Raw genomic sequence first — 22,299 nt, 5'->3', positions numbered from 1 at the left:
TTCTCTCTCTTTCTCTCTCTAAGCTAAGTAAGAAGCATACAATGCAATTCACAGTCGAAATAAATAAAAAAATTGTCCACCTTAGAGACCAACTAAGTTTGTTCTGGGTATAAGCTTTCGTGCGCATGCACACTCTTCAGATACACTGAAACAGTTCTGGATCATTGGTTCAAGTGTTCAAAAAGTCAGTTGGTGCTGAAAATGCTTAGCATACAGACAGATGTTTTGCTCCAATTCCTGAGACAGTTGTCCATATCCGATGAATTGATTGACAGTCTAACAAAGGACTCATGTTTCAATGATACTAAAGTGCTATTCTCTTCTGGCCAGATCATTTTATGAGAGTAAGGGACTGGGTGGACTGGTAATGAATCTGTCAGGGTTTTTTCAAAAATTCTAGCAAAACAAAAGGTGAAGCATGCCACAGCACATCATGTCTTCATCAAGAAGCTACAGTTTGTTTACAGGTTTAATGCTCTCCCCAAAATGTTCTTACCTCTAGCTATCTTTACTCATGCCCACATCAGCCCAGGTGCTTGACAATGGCAACCCCTCCTGTTTTTGAAGTCCCAGGCAGGCAGCAAAACAGGAAGTTCACTGAACCCTTGATGGCCCTCCATACACATAGCTGCAGAGCAGCATACAGCTGGATAGATCTCAACATATGCAGCCCTGATATTCAGTTCTTTTTATCATGAGCTTTTGGGGGAGGGTGTTTGGGATTTTCCAGCAGGGAGCAGGGAAAAACACAACCCCCTTACTCTGTCAGGATTTGCTCCAAGGTGTGTGAGCTGTAGCTGGGGTGCGCTTCACATGGGCAAGCATCAGAAGGGCTAAACTAGAAGCAACTGGCATGATTAGAAACAGACTGGAATCAGGTAACAAGGCAAGGTACCAGGAGTCTGCTGTTGCTACTGAGTTATACAGTCTGAAGAGCTGGGGCTTTATATGTTCTGATTGACTTGTAGAATCAGCTGGAAGTACAAAAGCTGCAGAGGGCAAGGTCAGCTACCTGATTATGGGAATCTGCAAACAGAGGATGCCCTTTTACACAAGGCAAGAGTTGAGAACCTATGAGGGGCCGCTAGGGGGCGCCTTGGAAGATGGCGGATATTAACATCTATCCAGCTCGCACGAGGTAATTAGAGGCTGATTATGGGGAGTATATCAGTCTCCCTTCATCTCTCCAGGGGGGAGAGATGCCGTTTTCACCCGCTGTTGCCATAAATCACCCCCGAGTTCGGAAGAAGGAGGGGGTGAGGCACTGGGTGCACAACCCTCGGCGGGCCTCGGAACTCCTCCGCAGCTGCTTCCAGGAGCGAAACTAGTTGCGTTACTTAAAAGGAAAAAAAAAATTGGGAAAGATAACACACATGCTTCAAGAGAGGCAGGAGGTTTTTATCTGCTAACAATTTTACCACTGAAAGGAAGAAGACTGAGACGGACTGAGATGGAAGATTATATCAAAGTACTACAAATATGGTATGTGGATTGGAATGCCGGAACTAAGGGGGGGGAAACGACTTTTTATTTCTTTTGCTCTATGTGATTATTAATAACCCTCCCCCTGAAGATCTGTCTCAGAAATTAATTGCAAATGGGACTAAAAATGAATTGTGTGGGAATAATTATGAACTTAAAGGTTTTACTCTGTGAAGGATTTGGAAAGAAGAAGGGCTCTCTCTTGTGACGCAGTAAGAATGGAAACTTGATAAGAGACCTGTGTTGCTGGAGTTGGTCTTGGGGAGAGCGAGCCGAAGATATATTATTTTCGAGGAGATTGCGAACTGGAAGAGGCAGCCCTCCTGCAAAAAGACTAATTTACGATGCAACAGGTCGGAAAAGCTAAAGAGCGAGTTTCTAGACTGTATTTCATCGGAACGACAAAAATGGCGATTACTCGCTCGAGCGGAAAGGACTGTTGGAGGAGAGTGATTTACGAAAGAGCAGCACAAAGCCCACACAGAAATACAAATAAGACTGTCTTTTTCAACCCACTTGCGGAGCATATCGGAGGAAAATGGAAAGGAAAATGAGTAATGACAAGTATTGAGAAGAGGAAACTGGAAACATCATTCTTAATATGGAAGCAGAACAAATATTCGAGGATTGGACTCCTGCCAATCAAGAAGCATGGGTACCCCCCACAAAAATTTATAATTTGGAAAACAATTGGATTATATGATATGTATTGTTATAATTTGGACTAATTGATTTGATGTGTTTAATTTGGAAATATGAAATTTAATAAAAATTATTAAAAAAAAAAAAAAGAGTTGAGAACCTATGACTCTCCCAATGTTGTTGGACTCCCAGTCCCACCAGTGGGCCAAGCTGCATAGCCAATGATCAGGGATGATGAGTGCTGAAGTCCAACAGCATCTGGAGGGCCGCAGGTTCCCCACCATTGCCCAAAGGCCGAGTATACTTTCCAAGGAAACAGGATGGTAGGAGTCCAGGAAGAAAGGTTCTTGAGGCTGGTTACTGGAGATCTTTAGCACATTACACTCATAAACCCAACACGAGTAACTCAGCTGGTAGAAACAAGAAGGTAGAATTACCTGATGAAGAACTATCGGAGTATGTTTGGCTGATGCTGAATTAAAGCAGATTGCTGTTGTTGGCATCCGTCTGTCTCAGGAAACAATGCAGGAGTGCACCTTTAGAGGTGAAGTCAAACTGTTGGAAGGTTACAACACCCGTTGTGGCTGAAGAGACCAATACTAGAGCAGCATGTCTTTTCACAGCTGGGGCAGATGAAGCATCTGGTTGTGATGATGCAGATGCACCATAGCATTTCTTCTCTCTGCGCTCAATGGCATTAGGAAATAATAGCCATAACGTATGTGCATTCATGTCCAACATGTCTGGAAGTAAAAAATGAGAACGAGTAACATACTTTTCAAGGTTCATCTGAAAGGGGGTATATTTGCATGCTTAAGATGTTCTCTGTCAGTTCAGAATATCATCCATGATGTTATAGGCAGGACAAGACCCCGCCCGGTTCAAACTAATTATAATCCCTATATGTGCATCCCTCTTCGTTTGATTTAGAAAGAGCCTGTGATGTGTCCTGTTCAACAGCAGGAAAATCTGGTGTGTCTAGATCATGGCACGAAAAAGCTAAGTTCACTTACTAGGTACATATCTCAAAGTGGTTTACAATAAAGAAAAATCAAAATAATCTACATACATACACAGACAATAAGCATGATTTCAAATGAGTTAAGAAAAATCCAAATAACATATTATCCATATCCACAATATCAGAGAAAATCACTACACAGCACAATACAAATTCCCAACCAACATAAAAACCCACTATTCACACAGAATCTCATTCATTATCTATACTGTGAACTGGAATCAAAACCGCTGCCGTCCCCCTCCCCCCCCCCCAAAGTCCTTGACGCTTCTTGATGCTAATAGAAACCTTCCGTATTCCATATCTCTGAATCAGTCATTTTAGCTACAGTGGTACCTCGGGTTAAGTACTTAATTCGTACCGGAGGTCTGTTCTTAACCCGAAGCACCACTTTAGCTAATGGGGCCTCCTGCTGCCGCCGGAGCACGATTTATCCTGTTCTCATCCTGAAGCAAAGTTCTTAACCCACGGTAATATTTCTGGGTTAATGGAGTCTGTAACCTGAAGCGTATGTAACCTGAAGTGTATGTAACCTAAAGCATATGTAACCCGAGGTACCACTGTACTCTTAAAGGCAGGTTGATTCAAAAAGAAGCGCAGTCTAATGTAAGCTTCCCCCTTGGTATTTCTCCTGATAAAATGGTCGTGCAAGCGTACTGACAACATGATAAAGTTGTAAATAACACATCCAGAAAAAAGGTTTTTTCTATAACATATTCCAGGGTGAGACATGCCTTGCCATTTTATCATGTTGGGAGCCCTTTTTGCAGCTCACCATGTGAATATTTTAAGAGAAAGTCACCTTGAGACTTGCATAAAACAGCCCTGCAACAGTATTTCATAAATGGGACGGATATGCTACAGCAATGCCATCTTCCCCTTTATTGCACCTTGCAGATGAGGCCCTTCCTAATCCTTAAGGTCATCTTTCCTTTTCTCTGTCCATTGCCCTTCAGTGGCCTGGGCTCCTGCCTCTCTCCCTACCCGCAACTCCTGTTTTCTTCTTATGGGCTTATTTTTACTTTGTCTTTCTTGACTGTACTTGGTTCTCCTCATTTTCCCCCCTATTTTGCCTCAAAACACACACATCCTCTCACACAACCCTTTTTATTTCAATTCCTACATTCAAAACAATGACAGGAGGCGCAGTCTCTTTATGCCCTTTAAAACTCTTCTGCATTTCTTAAAATTCCCTTTGGACAAAGCAGACACATACATCAGATGAGTTCTCTGAGATATCTTTTCTGCACAGCTATCACTTTACATACAGATAATTGAGTAACACTGACCTTTTATTCGCACTGTATGTGAGATGTTTTTAACGAGAGATGCCAGTTCATCATATTCTCTGTAAATTATTAAAGGAGCTAACATGGAAAGCTGCCTTGGACAAGGTTGGACTATTTGTACACCTAGCCCAGTACTGATGGACAATCTCTCGCCAGAGGCTCTGGCAGAAGTCTTTGGCATTATGAGATCCTTTTAACAGAAGCCACGGATGCAAAGCATGTGCTCTACCCCTAAGCTACAGTCCCTCCTGAAATATACTGAATAACAGAAGGCAGTCCTGTATAGCAAAGCTTTTTAAGGTTTAATGTTTTGCTGTGTTTTTATATAAGCTGGAAGCCGCCCGGAGTGGCTGGGGCAGTCATATAGGCGGGGTACAAATATTATTAATTGTGATTTCTTCTCTTCCTCTCTTCTCTTCCCTTTCCTTCTTGATGTGCTTTTTCCTTAGGCAGCATTGGACAATTACCCACATCAGAGTATAATGGGCTGGCCTTTGGTCCCATCTGCACTATACAATCAAAGCAATATTATATCACTTTAAATACCTGTGGCCGCTCCAAAAGAATCTTAGGAATTGTGGTTTATTAAAGATGCTGAAAGTTGCTAGGAAACCCCTATTCGCCTCACAGAGCTACGATTCACTGAGTTCCCTAGGAAGAGGGATCAATCGTTTAACAACTCTAAGAACTGTAGCTTTGGAAGGGGGATACGGGGTCTCCTAACAATTTCCAGCATCCTTAACAAACCACAATTCCCAGGATTCTTTGGGAGCAGCCAAGACTCTTTAAAGTGATATGGTGCTGCTTTGAAATTATAGTGCAAATGGGGCTTTTATCTGCCGACATAAATCTGCATTTCTCTACATTACATGTCAGAATTTTTAAAAATTAAGCAGCTACTATGTACTACCTATAATCCTTTTTTTTAAGTGTTGTAAAGTGCTTTCCTGATCTATCTTCCCCTGTATTTGACTATTTGCACTATTTGTACTTTTGCAGCATTGCATGGGGAAGCACTTCACACACCATATTTGTTAGGTATATTACCCCAGTGTGGGATACCACTTAGAAGTACTGAATGAGGAATGCTGAGAGCCAGATCTAAATCCTTGGTCAGTCATAAAACTTGGGACAATCACTATACCATACATTACACGTGAAGGGGGTCCATGTGTCCAAAGGGGCAGTGGGGCTGTGCTGCTGGTTCTGCCCCCATGCTGCATGGTGTCCTCAGGCGTGGGACCTGAGTGTGGGTGTCTCAGCAGGAGAAGCCTATACATATGAGCTTCCATGAGAGCTAGAATCCCAGTGGTACAGGGTTCCAGCACCCATGGAAGTCTACATGCAGAGGCTTCCTCCTCTGCTCAAATGCCCATGTTCCATTCATGGATGCCAAAGGAGGGAGCCAGGAAAGATGTGTGGCATCAAGGGCAGGACCATCAGCCCCCATTTTAATGCATGGGCCCCATTCATGTAAATAACACTTTAGGGGGACTCATGTCTCAGTCTAAACTGACTCGCTGGGTTGTTTTGAGTATCAAATGGAAAGCAGGGAAAGAACATGTGTTTACAGCATTGCATTGTAGCCCATATGGGCATCACTGCTGCTTACCTGGATAGGGATGGGGTAAGAGCAGGGCAATAGGAAGGGCAGGTCTGTGCAGACACAGCAACATAACCATTCCTGCAGAGGATCCCATGCAACCCCAATAAAGGAAGCTGTTCCACTACATGGGCCACTGCTTAGCATTGTCCTAAGCACCTCAAAGCAAGGGCAGGATTTAAACACAAAAATCAATATTTTTAGCAATATTTGTATTTCCGTAGAATGCAAATCAAAACTAAGTCAATGCTGTTACCTCAGTCACCACCTTCTCTCTTCTTCAGTTTTGCTTTCCCCACTGTCAGAAGGAGATATATCCCTTTTGTTTATGTGCCTGTGACATAAAAGGGCCAGATATACTGGTGGTGCTAAATATATCACCTGGTTGCATCCAAGGAAATGTGTGAGGCTCTTCCATTGGTTCAGCTGGGACCAACTACCCCAGGGCAATTCTCACCACATGACTGACCCCATCAAGAGTCAATCCACTTTAAATACATCAGATGGAGAAAGAGAGAGAAAAGCCCCTTCATCCAGCTGCCTGAGACCAATTGCCATTTGCTTACACACACAATTTGCTGGTGCCTGAATTTGCTTCTTTCTCTTTTTGTTTTATACCTCCTAGACTATAAGCCCCCCCCGAACGATTTGCCAGAAAGACAGTATATTATCATGCATGCAATTTATATATTTTTCTATAACCAGTTTATAAGAAAAGGTACAGAGATATTTTTTTAAAAAATAACAGCTTAAGTCTAAGAAATACATGGTATCAAAATACAATAAAATACTGAATCACAACACTAAGCAGATACTGAGAGAGAGAGAGTGGGGGAAATAAAACATTGGGGGAAGCCTGATTATACAAACAAGTTTTTAAAAGGTGTTTGAAACAAGCTATGGTTGATTTGCCCTGAATCACAAGAGGGAGTGGTGGGAGGATGTGGAGAAAGCTTATTTCCATGATGTAATCACCAATATCTAAATGCTCTCATTAATATAATAAATACATTTTAAAATTGTCACCATCAACATATCCATCATAAAAAGACCAGGTGGCATTGTATCTTTTGGACCAACTGGTTGTTTACAGCTTTTACAAGCTTTTGCTAGGCGCAGGTCCATTCCATCGTGCACAGGTGTTCGGCAGCAAAACTGAAATAGATTTTGTTACAGCTCCAGATTGCCAGGGGTGTTCAGATCAGAGAACAAAGAGGACTAAAGTTCTTCAGAAGTCCCTTGGCTGCTATATACCACATGTTTTCAAACATACATTTATATGCCAAATTGTTCAGCGCTTCTTAACTGTATAATAAGTGGTTTCTTGGTTTGATTTCAGATTTTGGCCATGCCAGAGTTAATCCCTCCCTAGGGTTATTCTTCTTGATGGCATAATAGTTATCTGAGCAAATTTGTCTGTGCCATGCCTTTGACCACAAAAAAACGGTTAAAAACATTACGCCCATATGATTACCTAATACCTAAAGACCAATGTGGTTTTGAACTGGGAGTTGCGCCAATTTTTAGACAGCGGAACTCAAAGAAACAAATGAGTGAGCGTGTCCATGGTTACGTTGCCCTAAGCGACAGCAGGGGACCTTTCTAGAAGCAATGAGGCAGGTAGTCGACTTATCCTCAGGGTCCCTCAGATGTACCAGTATTTCTTCCTGTTTTGAAACGGGTATCAAGGTATCTGATAGCACACAATGTCCTGAACAGACTGTACCCAAGATATTTTTAGCATACCAACTCTACTGTTCAGTGTACTATTTTTCTAACCTTGTGTTTAGTTCTGAACAAACCACTTCAGAGATACCTCCTAGACATAACACAGATTTGACGTTTGTCAAGTCCTGGGGGACACAAGAATCAATCTCTTCCATGCTGTAGGCTCAGCTTAATTTCTCCTTAATTTCCAAACCATGGAACGGTTGGTGACCCACCAAACTCAACATAGCTCACCAACCATTGTATGGCAACCACCCAAAGCTTGCTAGACCTCTCCTGCCTATTTGGGATTACCAAAAAAAAAAAAAAAAAAAGGAAGGGGGAGTTAAGGATCTCAATGGCTACTAGCCACAATGGTTATGTTCTAACTCCACTATCAGTGGCAATATGTCTCTGAATACCAGTTGCTGGAAATCACAGGGAGGAAGAGCGCTGTTGTATTCAGGTCCTGCTTGTAGGCTTCCCATAGGCATCTGGTTGGCCACTGTGATAACAGGATGCTATATTAGACGGGCCTCTAGCCTGATTCAGCAGGGCTCTTCTTATGTTCATATGATAGCAATGGAAATTAAACTTGGTCTCCATCTACAGAGGCAGCATACTTCTGAACACCATTTGATGAAGGTATAGGATGAGGTGAGAGCTGTCACCTTTATGGCCTGGCAAGTAATGGGCTTTGTGAAAGCATCTAGTACATTGTTGGAAGTACAGAATTCTTGACCTAATCCAGCAGGGCTCCTCTTATGGGATCTTCTAAATAGGTCATAATAACCATTCTTCAGTACAGGCAAAATCAAATTGTGCTTAGCACTAAATAAAGGCCCAAAATTAGATTTCAAAACAAGCCTATTCAACTTGTAACTTGCCATTCACATTGACCAACACCTTGAAGAGTTTTCATGGAACTTTCACATCAGGAGGAAAGCCAGAGTCACGTCTGGTTAAGCAAGTCTGAGCCAAGAGGACCTGTTGCTCAAGGTGAAGCAATGACACAAGTCAGGTAATAATGCCTATCATTTTGACTGTCTTCCTAATCCTGATCTGATGTCAGATCTGGAAACGTCCTGGAAATGCATCCTGCATTGCCCTGCTATGTAATCCTCAGAGATAAAACTGTCAGCTTGTGCTGGCACACAAATGGAGACGTGTTTGCTAGAAAGATTAACTGAGTTGCTCAAAAGCATTTTGTCAGGGTCAGTTCAGTCTTAGCAAGCAGTAAACTATCCCACAGGAGAGCAGATTTTTCTTCCTCTTGAACATAACACCCTACCCAATGGAAGAAAATAAGACCACAGCCTTCTTTGGGGTTCCCTTCTGTGTTCTGTTTGGGACTCTGAAATACAGCTCTGTCCATTTACAAGGTGATTTCCAGGCATCAAATTAGCTCACACAATACCCCTCTGAGGCACTTAAAACAGCATTATCCCATTTTACAGATGGATGAGTTAAGGCATAGGGGTTAAGTGCTTTGCTGGAGGCCACAAAGGGAGCCATAGAGAAAATAGTCTTGCTTCTGCTACACAGCACACAGCATGCCTTCATTGCACAGGCCATTAGACAGTAGTCACTCAGTAACAAGCACGTAGTTTGGATGAGCAAAATGGAAGAATCGCAATCAAAAGTAGGAATAGTCGGGTGACAATAGTGGTGCATACCTCCCTTGGTACAGTGTTATGGTTGGAATGGGGCAGGCACAGGCAAACTCAACCCTCCAGATGTTTTGGGACTACAACTCCCATCATCCCTGACCACTGGTCGTTAGCTAGGGATGATGGGAGTTGTAGTCCCAAAACATCTGGACGGCCGAGTTTGCCTATGTCTGGAATAGGGGATACCTTTTCCATTCCATTTGTCTGCCGCAGAAAGAGAGGTGTAACAGAACATTTGTTTTTCATTATCCCAGGGCCCACTCCCATCCTCCTCAGCAGTGAAAACAGGCCCCTTTGGCACCTCCTTCCTCTCTGTTGCCAGCTATTAGTAACCATTCCATCTGGCTGCAGCAACAGAGGTGACACAGCTGCAACATATAGGACCATAGGATGCTGCTTGATGCCTCCACTGTGAGTGGAAGTGCTCTTTCTGTTCATGGCAAGGACACGGATGCAACAAAGACTCCTGCTGCCATAAGCTTGGCTCTTATATCTATAGAATAATGTGACTAAAGACGCTTTTAGTTCATCTTTTCAAAAGCTAGTCAACCATTTCAGCAGTTACATTTAAGTGTCACACTTTGTTCATCAGCGAATGTCATAAACATTTTGTAATCATTCAACAAGTGTGTGCTAATGATTCACAGATGCCTGATATGCTATTATTGTAAAGGCACTTAAGGTTCCACACTGTAAATTGCACGTTTTCAAAAACTTCTAACAAGTAGACTTGATTCTAATTTTCACAACCTATTCCATGGTAGCAGAGCATTTAATGCAATCAACAAATGAGGAAAAGTGCTGTTTTTTTCAGAGACGATTTGTTGCACACACAGAGAATGAGATGCTTTTGCTGACATAGCCACCTCTTTTATTGCTTTGGAAATCATTAATCACAGACTTCTACTCCTTTTCAAAAGAAGCTTTTCAGACAATTTCCCCCCATCCCTTAAATATAGTTTGAGTAACAACAGGGACTATACATTTTTTAAAAGCCAACTCCAAAAGACCATAATCCCAAAACTACTAACTGTGGAGGAATTCCAGTGAAATTAATGCCAGACAAATGAGTTGTGGACTCCACTCCAAGGCTGTAGTACTAAGCCATTGACTGGTAAGTAAGGTTTGCTTCAAACAGGACATGTTTTCTACACAGAAGCAAACACATTGATATCATAAAAAGCATGGAACTCATGCATGGATTTGACTTCTTATGAGAAGCCACAACCACAACCAATCACCTTTTCCCCACATGTGCACACTCAGTGAAATGGTTGTGTGTTGTTATCTGCATGTTGGTTTGGGAGGGGAGGGAGGTGGTTCCCCTGTTCTGTCCTCAAAGAAAACGCCTAATACTTCAAGCAACCCTAAGTTTCATCAAAAGCAGCAGAGCACAGTTCCGATTCCCAAATAAATGAATGATCGATCTTATAGTCATTGACATTTGAAAACTCTGTTCTTGAAGACCCTTGCCTTCAAGGGAGTTTTTCATCGAACCAATAAAGTCACCTTTTACCTTCTTTTGACTGCTGAATGAGCTTAATTTGTGAACCAGCAAAGTAGAATAGGAGGGAACAACCAGCCTCTGTGCCAATTCAATGTAGCAAACCTTGACTTTATTGCTGGACCTGTAAGTAAATACTCTATAGTCTAGAGTAAATAGTAGAGTTTAGAGAAAAGTCTGTAGACCAGGCATAGGCAAACTCCGGCCCTCCAGATGTTTGGGACTACAATTTCCATCAATTGTAGTCCCAAACATCTGGAGGGCTGGAGTTTGCCTATGCCGGCTGTAGACAGTTGCCTCTGGCCCACCTGCCAAAGAGTGAGCTTCAAGGCCAGGAGATCCAGGTTGTGTCCCAACATGCCCATTTGCTGCGAAGCAAGTTCTTTGGTTTCCATTTCCAGTTATAAACATGGGACTGGGGTGGGAGAGACAGGAATACTGATTATTATGATGCTGGTTTTAGGATGGGGAAAGTTTTTTTCAGCCTGACAGACCATTCATTCCCTCACAGGGAACTTTCCAAGAGCTGCATGCCAGTGCTGGATGAGGCCCAAAAGCAAGAAGTGAGCAAAGTTGGAAAGAAACTGGGAGAAGCAAGAGATTTGTGTATTTATTTATCTATACCTCATACAGTCATACCTCAGGTTATAGATGCTTCAGGTTGCGTTTTTTCAGGTTATGGACCGCCAAAACCCGGAAGTACCGAACAGGTTACTTCCAGGTTTCGGTGGTTGCTCATGCGCAGAAGTGCTAAATCATGCTTTGCACATGCACAGAAGTGCTGAATCGCAACCCGCGTGGATCACGTTGGCAACCCGAGCGTCCACTGTATATTGTTCTTTGTTGAGAACGCCCCAGGATGGTTTACCGCAATAAACATATCAAAACAATACAGTAAAATACTGTCAGGTGGAACTGAGGCTCCCCACACCTGTTTTAGAGTGGTTTGTACGTCCTACAGAAAATCTGTAAATGAAGTCATCTGTCATTCTATCAGATCAGTAGAATTCTATCAAAGATGTCCTTATCACTGAAATTCATGACAGGTTCAAATTGGATGGTGAAACATTTCTGCTTCAGTCCTTGGGCTCTTCAAAACATTTAGCTAAACCAGCAGTGTAGGACCCAATTTAATGATTTGACTTCTATGTCCCTCTTTTCACGTTGTCACCTTTCCCCATCCTTACCTACACTGCTAACAGTCCTGCCTAGAAAACCTTCAGTATTGCAGTATGGGAACTGCAATTCCCAAGAGCTGGGGAGGCCTGTGTAAAACTTCCTTCTCCATATTTTTCCACTTCTATTTTAAAAAAAGGAAATGAAATGCCACAGGTGCAACCCACCTTAAGTCACTTGTGCAACCTACTTATTGGCCCAGTCAACAATCATGTAGATCAGTGTAGATCTGTGCTCCTGAAGCAGCGACGCACCAAGATCCTATAGAGCTATGCCCCCCCACCGAAGAACTGCAGGTTATACAGAAAGGGGGAGCAACAAAAATTATCAGAAGTCCAGAAGTTCATATGAAAAAAGGCTTACGAGGTTAGGTTCAGGGAGAAAAAAACAATGTCTAAAGGAAGGCGAGTGTGGCAATTGTTTCTCTCTGAAAACACTGGAAAGGCAGTAAGAACAGCTAAACGACTTTTTCACACAGCTCATAGTAGTTAATGTATGAAATTCTTTGCCACAAGGTATAGTGATGGTTGCAAAAAAATTGCACAACAAATTGTGGCAGCAATAACAAACTTATGCATGGAAAGTGCTGCAAACAAGTGCAAAGACACCAGTGATTCTGCATTAGTTTCCAACTGTTAAGCAGTGTGTGTGTGTGTGTGTGCGCGCGTGTAACACACCAAACTAGCAGTACACACCGGGATTATGACCACAGTTGTGACAAAGACTTCTTTGCTAGAATTGTACAAATGAAAAGCATACATGATCCTTGCCTGTTCAAGGCAAACAAAGGCTTCACCAGTGCTAGTTAATGTGGTATTTTACATCTCTCCGGTATTGTGGGTGTTGATAAATAGTTTTCTAGTTGGATCTTCCTTAATTTGGCACTATGTTGTTAATTATTATTATTATTATTATTATTATTTTATGTTTTTATTATTATCAACATCATTATCCTTGCTTACTCTTCTTGCAACCCATTCTTATGTATGCAACTGTCATTTGAGTTCAACAGACTAATCGAAAATAAACATGTACAGGATTGCAGTTTTGGGAACTTTTATAGATTACGAATCAAGTTTAGATGGGGTGTGTGTGTGTGTGTGTGTGTGTGTGTATGGAACAACACCTCCATGTTCACCGAGTACCAAACAACGGACAAAGAGCAAACTATGACTATGTAAATTTGGCCTGTCGCTTTCGGAGACCTCTCCTTAAAACGAACATGATCTGCATCTTCTAAGGCTGGCTTTCTCTTCTCGTTGCTAACAATGTTTCTCTGGGGTCTGATTTGGGTTGCTTCCCTCTTTTAGTATACGTGGAATCCCTGGCGATACAGAAGACACGAACTCAGTCCTCAGCCTTGGATTCTGGAAAACGAAGCCCTCTTAAGCGGAGCTGTAGACTCAGTGGGCAAACGTAAGTGAAAGGATTTGCATCCCTTGCAAATCCATTAGGGACTTCCCTCCCCCCAGGCGTGTAGTCCGCGGCGACGACCTCATGCAAGAAAAGCTCGGCGGTGTCCCTTGGCGCATGCTCAGGAACCACGCGGAGTACCTCCTTTGCACGCTCTGCCGATCGCTCGCTTGCTCGCCCTCCTACTCTTAGCCGCGATCCCCACCCTACCCCTCCCTTACGGACTTGGGAGGAGGCGCCTGCTGCCTTGCGGGCTGGCTTCGAGGGGAGGGCGCCTTTATAAGGAGCGCGGGTGGCGCCGGCGCGAGAACTTTAGTTTGTTTGTGTTTGGTTCGGCAGCTGCAAGTGGCGAGGCGAGGCTGTGCCGAGAGAGCACGGGAGCCATGGATCGGAGCGCGGGTGTAAGTGTGGCGCGACGACGGAGGGGTGGAATGACTGAATGAATGAGAAAGAGTGTTCGGACTGGAGGGCTGTGGAGATGCCGCTTTCCAGTGGCGCGCGTTGCCTAACTGAGCGGGATCTCGCGGGAAATAAGGGAGAGCCCAAGCACAGCCATGCGGCTGTTTCAGTGGTAATAATCACAATAGTAATCGTGTTGGACGTGGGTGACGCCTCCGCTTCTCCAAGAGGCGAAGAGATGGGAGCGCGCTCATTCGTCTTTGCAAGCAAATCTGCTTCTGAGCTTCTAAGGCTCCTAGGGACTCTAACAATAAAGCAGATTCTCGCCCTTTGGCAGTAGATCGGGACTGCACCTTGCAATAATAGCCGGCGCAGTAGCCTTGCAAGAGACTGTAGAAAAGTCGCCCCCGGACTTTGCCCTCTTTTTTAAAGCTGGGGGTTGAGGCGGCCGTGGAGCGCGTGCTCGTGCACCCTTCCGTGCGTCCTTTTTTCAGTTTCCCTTAGGGAGAAATTCCATGGACAGGAACGCGACTTGCTTGCACGTAAATGTGCGCGAGTTGGGGTTGGCGGTTTGAGATCTTCCCCACAACGCAATAATAAGTAGAATCGTAGATGGACCTCTGGCGGGGTGCGCGCGTGGTTTGCAGCCCGAGGAACCTGTTGCGGTGGGAAGGGCATGAATCACTTAACTAAAACGGCAGCTTGCCCTTAAAAAAAGTCTCATGTTTACATACTGCCCCCCAAAAAACCCAAACTTTTTTTTGGCATGCCTTCTGTCTGTTAGGCTTGAGAGCCAGTTACGGGAGAAAGCAGCTCACCACCACCCCTTTGCTTGTTTATAGCTGCATCCTATTGAATTCCGAAGCATTATTCTGCGGCGAAACTTTGGCGGTGGCTCTCCCGTCTTCCCTGCGCGCGGTTAGAAACGCGGTGACTTCGCTTTGGCTGCACAAAGCGAGGAAAAGTTAGAAGGTGGATCGAGCGCGTTTGAGCACTCTTGAAGCCGCCTTGCCTTTCCAGTTCTCTTCAGTCGTAAGCTTGCATTGCTACAAAACCAGAGGAATGGTGCAGAACTCGCTGAAGACAGTGGCAACTCATATTTAGAAATAGGCTATGTCTACTCAGAAGTGAGCCCTGCCTTAATTCAGTGGAGTTCACTCCCAGATTAGAGGGTTTAGGACTGCAGCCTTTCGTCATTATGAGCAGAAACGATTTCTTCTTAAGTTTACCTGTCCCAAGTTAAACACGCAGCGGGATCTGTATGATGGATCCGTTTAAGACTGGGGAGGTGGAGCCAAAGGGTGGCGGAGGTTAGCTAGAGGAATATTGTGATTTGTGTAAGTTTGCTTGGAGGGTATATCACACCAGGTGGTCAATGGCTGTTTAGAATCATCAAATTGTAGAGTTGGAAGGGACCCCAAGGGTCATCTAGTCCAACCCCCTGCAATGCAGGAATCTCAACTAAATCATCCATGACAGAATAATACCAACTTTAGTTGTTAGCTAAATGGGTAACAGATTTGGTTCAAAAGATTACTTAACATTCAGCAAAGGATTTCTAGACCTCAACAAAAATTCCTGAATAAGTTTTTGAGCCCTTGCATGCTTGGAGATGTGAAGATCTAAAGGGTCCTAGTTCATTTGCAGTTTGAACATCTGTGTTCAGCTTGGGGAAGAGATTTCTCTGTTGGAAAGCAATGTTGGCGCTTCAGGTTTGATCCAGGATGGCCTCCTTTTTAAAAGTTGTTAAAAATAAATAAATCTGTGGCCCAAATAAAAAGAGATGTGCTTTGAATTGGCCTACAAAGTTGCTTGAGTTCTGTTGAAGTGTGAGAGCAAAGATTGTGCAAGAGATGCAGAGGGTGGAGGGATTCTCAAAGTCTTGGGTAGCAGCAGCTGTGCCCAGGTAGCCACTCCCTCCCTTGGCTGTTATTCGCTGTCTGAGTGTTCAAACGGCTGGTGGTTTCCTGAGATGCCCTTCTCATGTCACAAGCTTGTGCAAGAGACTGGGGGGAAAACCTCAATGCCTGAGGGGGCAGGGGCTGTACCTAGATGGCCACGCCCTCCCCTTGCTTTTCTTTCCCTGTCTGCTTGGCTGGTGGTTTCCTAAGATGCCCTTTCTCTTGCTACTTCTCTTTTTTTATTCTGTTGGCGGGCAAAATTGAAAAATGTCCTTTCCCTCCTACTGACACGCAGTCCTATGCAACAGCCACGGGGGAACAGTAATCTAATGAGGACTTAGGCTTGTCCATTTTGCCCAACATCCTTATTATTCTCTGCCCCCTCCTCTAGTGTGTGTGTGTGTGTGTGTGTGTGTGTTTTTGTTCAACATCCAACCCAGTGAGTTTCCATTGAGTCACAGGTTTCCCCACTTCATTGTAACTTGTTAGTAGGCCCTAATAAAGGTCCTTTGAGTTGGCCCTATGGATGTTCTTGGATTTTCCTCTTAATGGATCAGTAATCCATTATCCCTTTCCTAGACTGCTCCAGGTCATATTATGTGAAACTGTATAGCACAGTGCTCTGCATGGCTAATGAAAACTTTGTATAAAAACTTTGCTTCAGGTTCATAAACAAATTTTCTGACCAGCATTTTATTCCATAGAGGAAATACTGAAGGGAGTCTGGATGTTTGCTTTCATATCCCAAGTTGAAGCTCTAGTGGGTGGCTTTTGTAAATCCATTATAATGCCTACTTCTGTTTCAAAATTAGTTTCTTCTTGTCATTAAGATAAATAGGGAACTAATGTTCATTTTTCTACTGTACATCTGGGAATCACTTCAGTCATGATGACTTGACTTCATAGATAGCACTTCCATCTAGAAAAAACCCTACAGACCACATGTGATCCCCACTGTGTATTATTTTGTTCATAGCCTACACATAGATGCAATGGAAAGCAGTGATTGACAGTATTGCAAGTATATCACATGTGCTCTGATCTAACTTGCCTGTAACAGTTGTCACCTGTTGCACTATGTGCACATGATTTGCAAGATTTTATCTAGTGATCCATGAAGAAAATTCCTTGTGTTTGAAGAACAGCGGGGAAAGAAATTGAAAAATTCCAAATTAGTCTGGAACTAATTTGCGCAGCTAGTTTCCATTTCTTATCTTGAAAGATTCATGTTTTCTTCCTAGCTTTTGGTTAGGTCACTGACCGTTCTTGGAAACTAAAATATGTGGTCTATATGTTAAGAAAAATTGAAAGTTTACAAAAAGGAACTAGGCTGTTATTGTTTATAGTTGCAGAATTAGGAGCTTTAAAGGCAGAATGACAGAACCCTTGGGTACACTACAGTAGCAAAGCATAAACAATTAAAAGAGAACCTTCCTTGTCTGTTGCAACTAATGAAAGTATAATAAATGTTCTCAAAAGCACTGCTTCCATCACTCTAATTTCCCTAAAAGTCATAGAAGAAAAGACTGACTGTTAGTGGCTTAAGGTCACCTCGAGGTACTCTTGAGGATTTGAATCCTGGTTGCCAAATCTAAGGTGCTATCTGCTATACAACACTGATGCTTGCTGCTAGTGAGTGTACACTAACTGTAAGCTCTCTCGCTGTCATCTAACTAGTTTTTGTTCTTTTAATTCTTCTACAGCTGTCTTCTGCATACTTTTTTGACCTTTCTGACAATAGTACCGATGAGACCGGCTCTGGTGACGATGGCAACTACCAAGGAGAAGCATGTTTTGGACAGGAGAACGCCGATTTCAACCGGATCTTCTTGCCCACAATCTTCTCCATCATTTTCTTGACAGGAATCATTGGCAATGGCTTGGTTATTGTTGTCATGGGCTATCAGAAGAAGCTGAAGAGCATGACTGACAAGTATCGAGTACATCTCTCAGTGGCTGACCTCCTGTTTGTAATCACTTTGCCCTTCTGGTCTGTGGATGCCGTGATCGGCTGGTACTTCGGCAACTTCTTGTGCAAAGTAGTCCATTGCATTTATACGGTCAACCTCTATAGCAGTGTCCTGATCTTGGCCTTCATAAGCTTAGATCGATACTTGGCAATTGTGCATGCAACCAACAGCCAGAGACCCAGGAAGTTGCTGGCGGAAAAGATCGTCTACATTGGTGTCTGGCTGCCAGCTCTGCTTCTGACTGTGCCCGATATCATCTTTGCTAGCACAAAGGTCACTGGTGAGCCGGGTGTAAAATACGTATGCCAGCGATTTTACCCTCACGAAACCTGGACAATTTCCTTCAGGTTTCAGCATATTATAGTAGGCCTCATCCTGCCTGGTCTTATAATCCTGACTTGCTACTGCATTATCATTTCCAAGTTGTCACAGTCAAAAGGCCAACAGAAGCGCAAAGCTTTGAAGACCACAGTCATCCTCATTGTTGCCTTCTTTGCCTGCTGGCTACCATACTACATTGGCATCAGCATAGACACCTTTGTCTTCCTTGGAGTCATCCAGAACGGCTGTTACTTTGAGGAGGTTGTGCACAAATGGATCTCCATTACTGAAGCCCTGGCATATTTCCATTGTTGCCTGAATCCCATCCTTTATGCTTTCCTGGGTGCCAAATTCAAGACATCTGCCCAAAATGCTTTGACCTCTGTTAGCAGAGGCTCAAGCCTTAAGATTCTCTCCAAAGGCAAGCGAGGGGGACATTCTTCTGTTTCGACAGAGTCGGAGTCTTCGAGTTTCCATTCCAGCTAACGATATATTTTATTTTCTCTCAATATTTGTAAAATTGGGACTCTATATATATATTTGTTCTATGTGATTTTGGAGGTTGAACTCCTTCAAGATAATGTACAAGTTTATTCCCAGACGGAATGTTGTATTTGCTTTTAGTTTTCTGTGGGATTTAATGGACTTATTTATAAAATTAAAAACTGTACATCTTGGTGAGTGTGTGTGTCTAGGAGGCAGGGCCTGAATATGTGGCTAGGAGATAAAAGTTTTACTGCTTGTCTGTCTAGTTGTGCAGATGTTGAATAACGGTTGCGTTTGAGTTTTTTGTATATAAAAGAAGTATTTTCAGTGTACTGGTTGAAAGAAGGCATAATATTTTATACGGATATTTAGGCCTCTGGCCCAGATTGCATAAGCTGTTTTGGTTTACACTAGTTTTATTGCATTGCAGAAAGTGGGTGCAATCCCAGAAGGCAAATATCAAAATGCATAAAATTGAATGCAGCTGGATTGCACCCAGTGACACTTACAACCAAAGTATCTTCTTGTCAAGTGCTCTTTTGATAGCAAATTGGTTTGCAAATCTTTTGCCATTGTAAAGTTGTAAATAAAAGTTTGTGATAAAAGAAAACTACTTGGGATTGTGTTTTCATTTTGGAGCTTCTTATTTATTTCCTTTTGTCTTGCTTGGAATTTCAGTTAGTAATTATAGGGTATTTTAAATTCTAGACAACCTGGTGCCCACCAGAAGTTAAGCTACAGGTCTAGTCATCCCTGACCATACTGTCTGGGGCTGATGGAAGTTGTATTCTATTAACATCTGGAAGGTACAACATGATTCTAGACAAACTATCATTCCTGAGAGTATTGCTGGGGATGGGGGATACCTGTGATGCCATATTATATGTCCATTCCTTAATATTGAGTAAAACAGTCCAAACTTTGCTTTTCTGACTTGCACCGGAACATTTTGCATGTCTACACAAGCCACTCTGCCCTGTACTATGAAATAGCCCCTAGTCTTTGAAATCAACTATTGTTCTTCCTTCTCAAGGTTAGATTCTGATTTGTGGTCTTGAGTTTGGGGGTCATTGACACCAAACCCAATTTCTCTCTGTGTGTTTTTTCCCTAGGATGCTGGTGATTTGTTTATTGTTTACACAGCCTTGCAGCAGCAGTAGTAAAAAAACCTACTTTCCCCTTGCCCTGTTTGCTCTCTCCCATCCATTGCCTCGTTCTGTTTATGTTGGGGGTGGTAAATGTAGTTCTTCAGATTCAGTTGGGCTGCCAACTTCCATTACTCCCAGCCAGCAAGGCCAATGGTTGGGAATTATGGGAGTTGTAGACCAACAAAGTTTGGAGAGCTACTGATGTCTCAAAACCACCTCTTTCTAACCAAAGCTCCTTATTTCTGAATGCACAGAGCCAGAAATAATACAACGATTTCTTTTTTTCAGAGCCAAGAATGCTATTCTGGCACAATTTCAAAGTTATTGAATTATTTTCTCACCCTTAAAAGGCATTGCAAAAGTCAAGAGGAATTGAGTGCTCCCATAATTTTGGGACAGCAAGTAGCTAATATCACCTCTTACATTAAGGCTAGAATTTTAATTTTTAACCATATCCTGTATGTGTAAACTTGTCTCTGCCTCCATTAAATCAATTTGAGACTAAATGGAGAAGAAACTTGTCTGTATTTGTAATAGGCTTACACTCAGGAAGCGGGGCGGGGACACCCTTTAAGCCCCCCTGGCCTATACAGGGATCTTTTGGGGATGAGATGTTAATGGCTTTGGGTGAACTTGCATTCTCCACTGAGCACTTTTGCAGGTGTCGTTTCATAGAGCACAACAAATGTAACTGTCAAGTAGGGCTTTTTTGACAGGAAACTGCAGATAATATGATTGTACAAGATGTGGATGCAGGCACATGTTTCTCCCTCATAATTCTAGAACACAGACTTGTTCAATGAAGCAAGACTTGCTTGTAGTTTCCAGAAAAAGGGAGTTGGTAGCTAACTTGAGGAATTTGCTGAACAAAGGTTTGAGGATGTGGTTCACTTTAAGTGACACTAGGAAGGGACTAAGCAAATAAGCAAAAATGGGAAACCTGTGGCTCTCCACATAAGGAGTTATGGGAGTTTGTGAGTCCAACAGCTGAAGACCCACAACTTCCCCATCTTCCACAGAATGAATGTTAGCTGTGATCACTGCAGAGATTGTATACCTCTGAATGCCAGTTCCTGTGGACAAAGAAGGGGGACCCTGGTGCCTTCAGGCCCTACTTATGAACTTTCTGGAACTACTGTTGAAAGCAGCATGCTGGACTGGATATTATTTTGATCCATACCAGCAGTGCTTTCTTACTGACATTCTTATTTTTTGCATTTATTGGCTATCCATATAACTTGGTTTTCTGGGCAGCTGACCAACCTTTTCAGAATTCCAAGAGCAATGCAAAGTTTAAACAGTAAAAACTAGTCATAAATACTACAAAATCGTAACAAACAACAGCAACATAAGTACAGCAGCTAACTACAAAATCATAACAAGGGGAACAATTTGGTAGAAGAACCTAGAATCCCAAGAGAACTATACAACACTGCAATTAAAAGGACTCTGGGAACAAAAAGGCATTTACCTGGTACCTAAAATGATCATAAATTAAACACACTGCTTCAGTGAGGATATGTGACTGACATGACATTGGGTCAAAGCAAGAGGAAGCATGATCACGAAAAGGGGGAGATGTCAATTATTTAGACAGCCTTTCACAGCAGGAGCACCCTCACATTCACTAAAAGTATGCACCATATAACTGGCACAATGACACCATTTGACATGGTTGCAATGTTTTTTCAGGAAATCTCAGCCTTCATGCACAACCTGAAGGGTTGAGAGAGACCCCCATGAGCACTTAGTTTCTTCCTGAGATGAGAAACTTGGAATGGGCTGAGATTTCTTTAGAAGAAACTGACATATAAGATTGGGGAAAAATACGGCTGGGAGAGTTATCAAACATGGTGTGGGTCTGTGCACATATGACATAACTCATGTACTTAGGGTGTTAAGGAAAATTGGAAGCTGTCTTGTACTGAGCCAAACCACTGGTCCATCTAGCTCAGTATTAGGTGTGCTGACTGGCACAACTCCAATGTTTTAGACACGTCTATCCTAACACTACCTGGAGATGTCAAGGATCAAACCTTTGACTATCTGAACATAAAGCTAATACTCTACCTCTAAGCCTGAACCCTGTTCACAAGGGAAGTTGGCCCACTGAAAGTTGCTGAAAGTTTGGAAGCGTAATTTCTCCCAGCACAGCTGGCTGGGTGGCTCTGCACCCAAACAGAGATTGCCTCTGGAAATGTAGTGTAATGGAAAAGAGAAGTTTGCTGCATGCTTTCTGTTTGCACAGAGAAGAAAGAGATTAAACTTGCATGATGCTTGTGGCATAGCAGACATGCCTTCAGTTGTGCCACCAGAAGCAACTGCACAGCCTGTCGTGGTAGAGTATACGCTGGGCAGTCAGGAACGGAGCTTAAAAAAGCAACTCTGGATCCTGACTGTTTAGTTTAACTCATGAACTGAAGAAGGATCTGCTAAGCAAAGCTCTCTATTCAATACAACGATGCATCAAAGTAAGACAACGTGAGTGAGCAAGCTTTCTCACACTGGCCTTGTGGCTCTCATTATCTGGAACTTCACTATCTCTCCCCTTAGTCCATGGCTGGGGA

The 22,299-nt window shown here is 43.0% G+C and overlaps 2 protein-coding genes across 3 annotated transcripts in view; one reads left to right on the top strand and one right to left on the bottom strand.

Moving 5' to 3' along the window:
- THSD7B (thrombospondin type 1 domain containing 7B) overlaps window positions 1–6,176 on the bottom strand; it is a 646,019-nt gene extending 639,843 nt beyond the window's left edge. For both annotated transcript variants that reach the window (XM_081005543.1, XM_081005546.1), the window contains exons 1-2: window positions 6,047–6,176; window positions 2,562–2,867 (exon numbers count right to left, since the gene is read on the bottom strand). The gene's annotated coding sequence lies outside the window, so the exon portion shown is untranslated. The remainder of the gene's footprint in view (window positions 1–2,561; window positions 2,868–6,046) is intronic.
- A 7,518-nt stretch (window positions 6,177–13,694) lies between these two features.
- CXCR4 (C-X-C motif chemokine receptor 4) lies at window positions 13,695–19,194 on the top strand. Its single transcript, XM_081000709.1, has 2 exons — window positions 13,695–13,908; window positions 17,511–19,194. Exons 1-2 carry the CDS (start codon window positions 13,891–13,893, stop codon window positions 18,582–18,584), a joined length of 1,092 nt encoding a protein of 363 aa, XP_080856835.1. The 5' UTR covers window positions 13,695–13,890; the 3' UTR covers window positions 18,585–19,194.
- Window positions 19,195–22,299: the final 3,105 nt, after the last annotated feature.

Source organism: Podarcis pityusensis (genome assembly GCF_964106645.2).
Source record: "Podarcis pityusensis genome assembly, chromosome: 1".
NCBI classification, from domain to species: domain Eukaryota; kingdom Metazoa; phylum Chordata; class Lepidosauria; order Squamata; family Lacertidae; genus Podarcis; species Podarcis pityusensis.
Note: the sequence above shows the minus strand (reverse complement) of the source record. Positions and strands in the feature narration are given on the sequence as shown.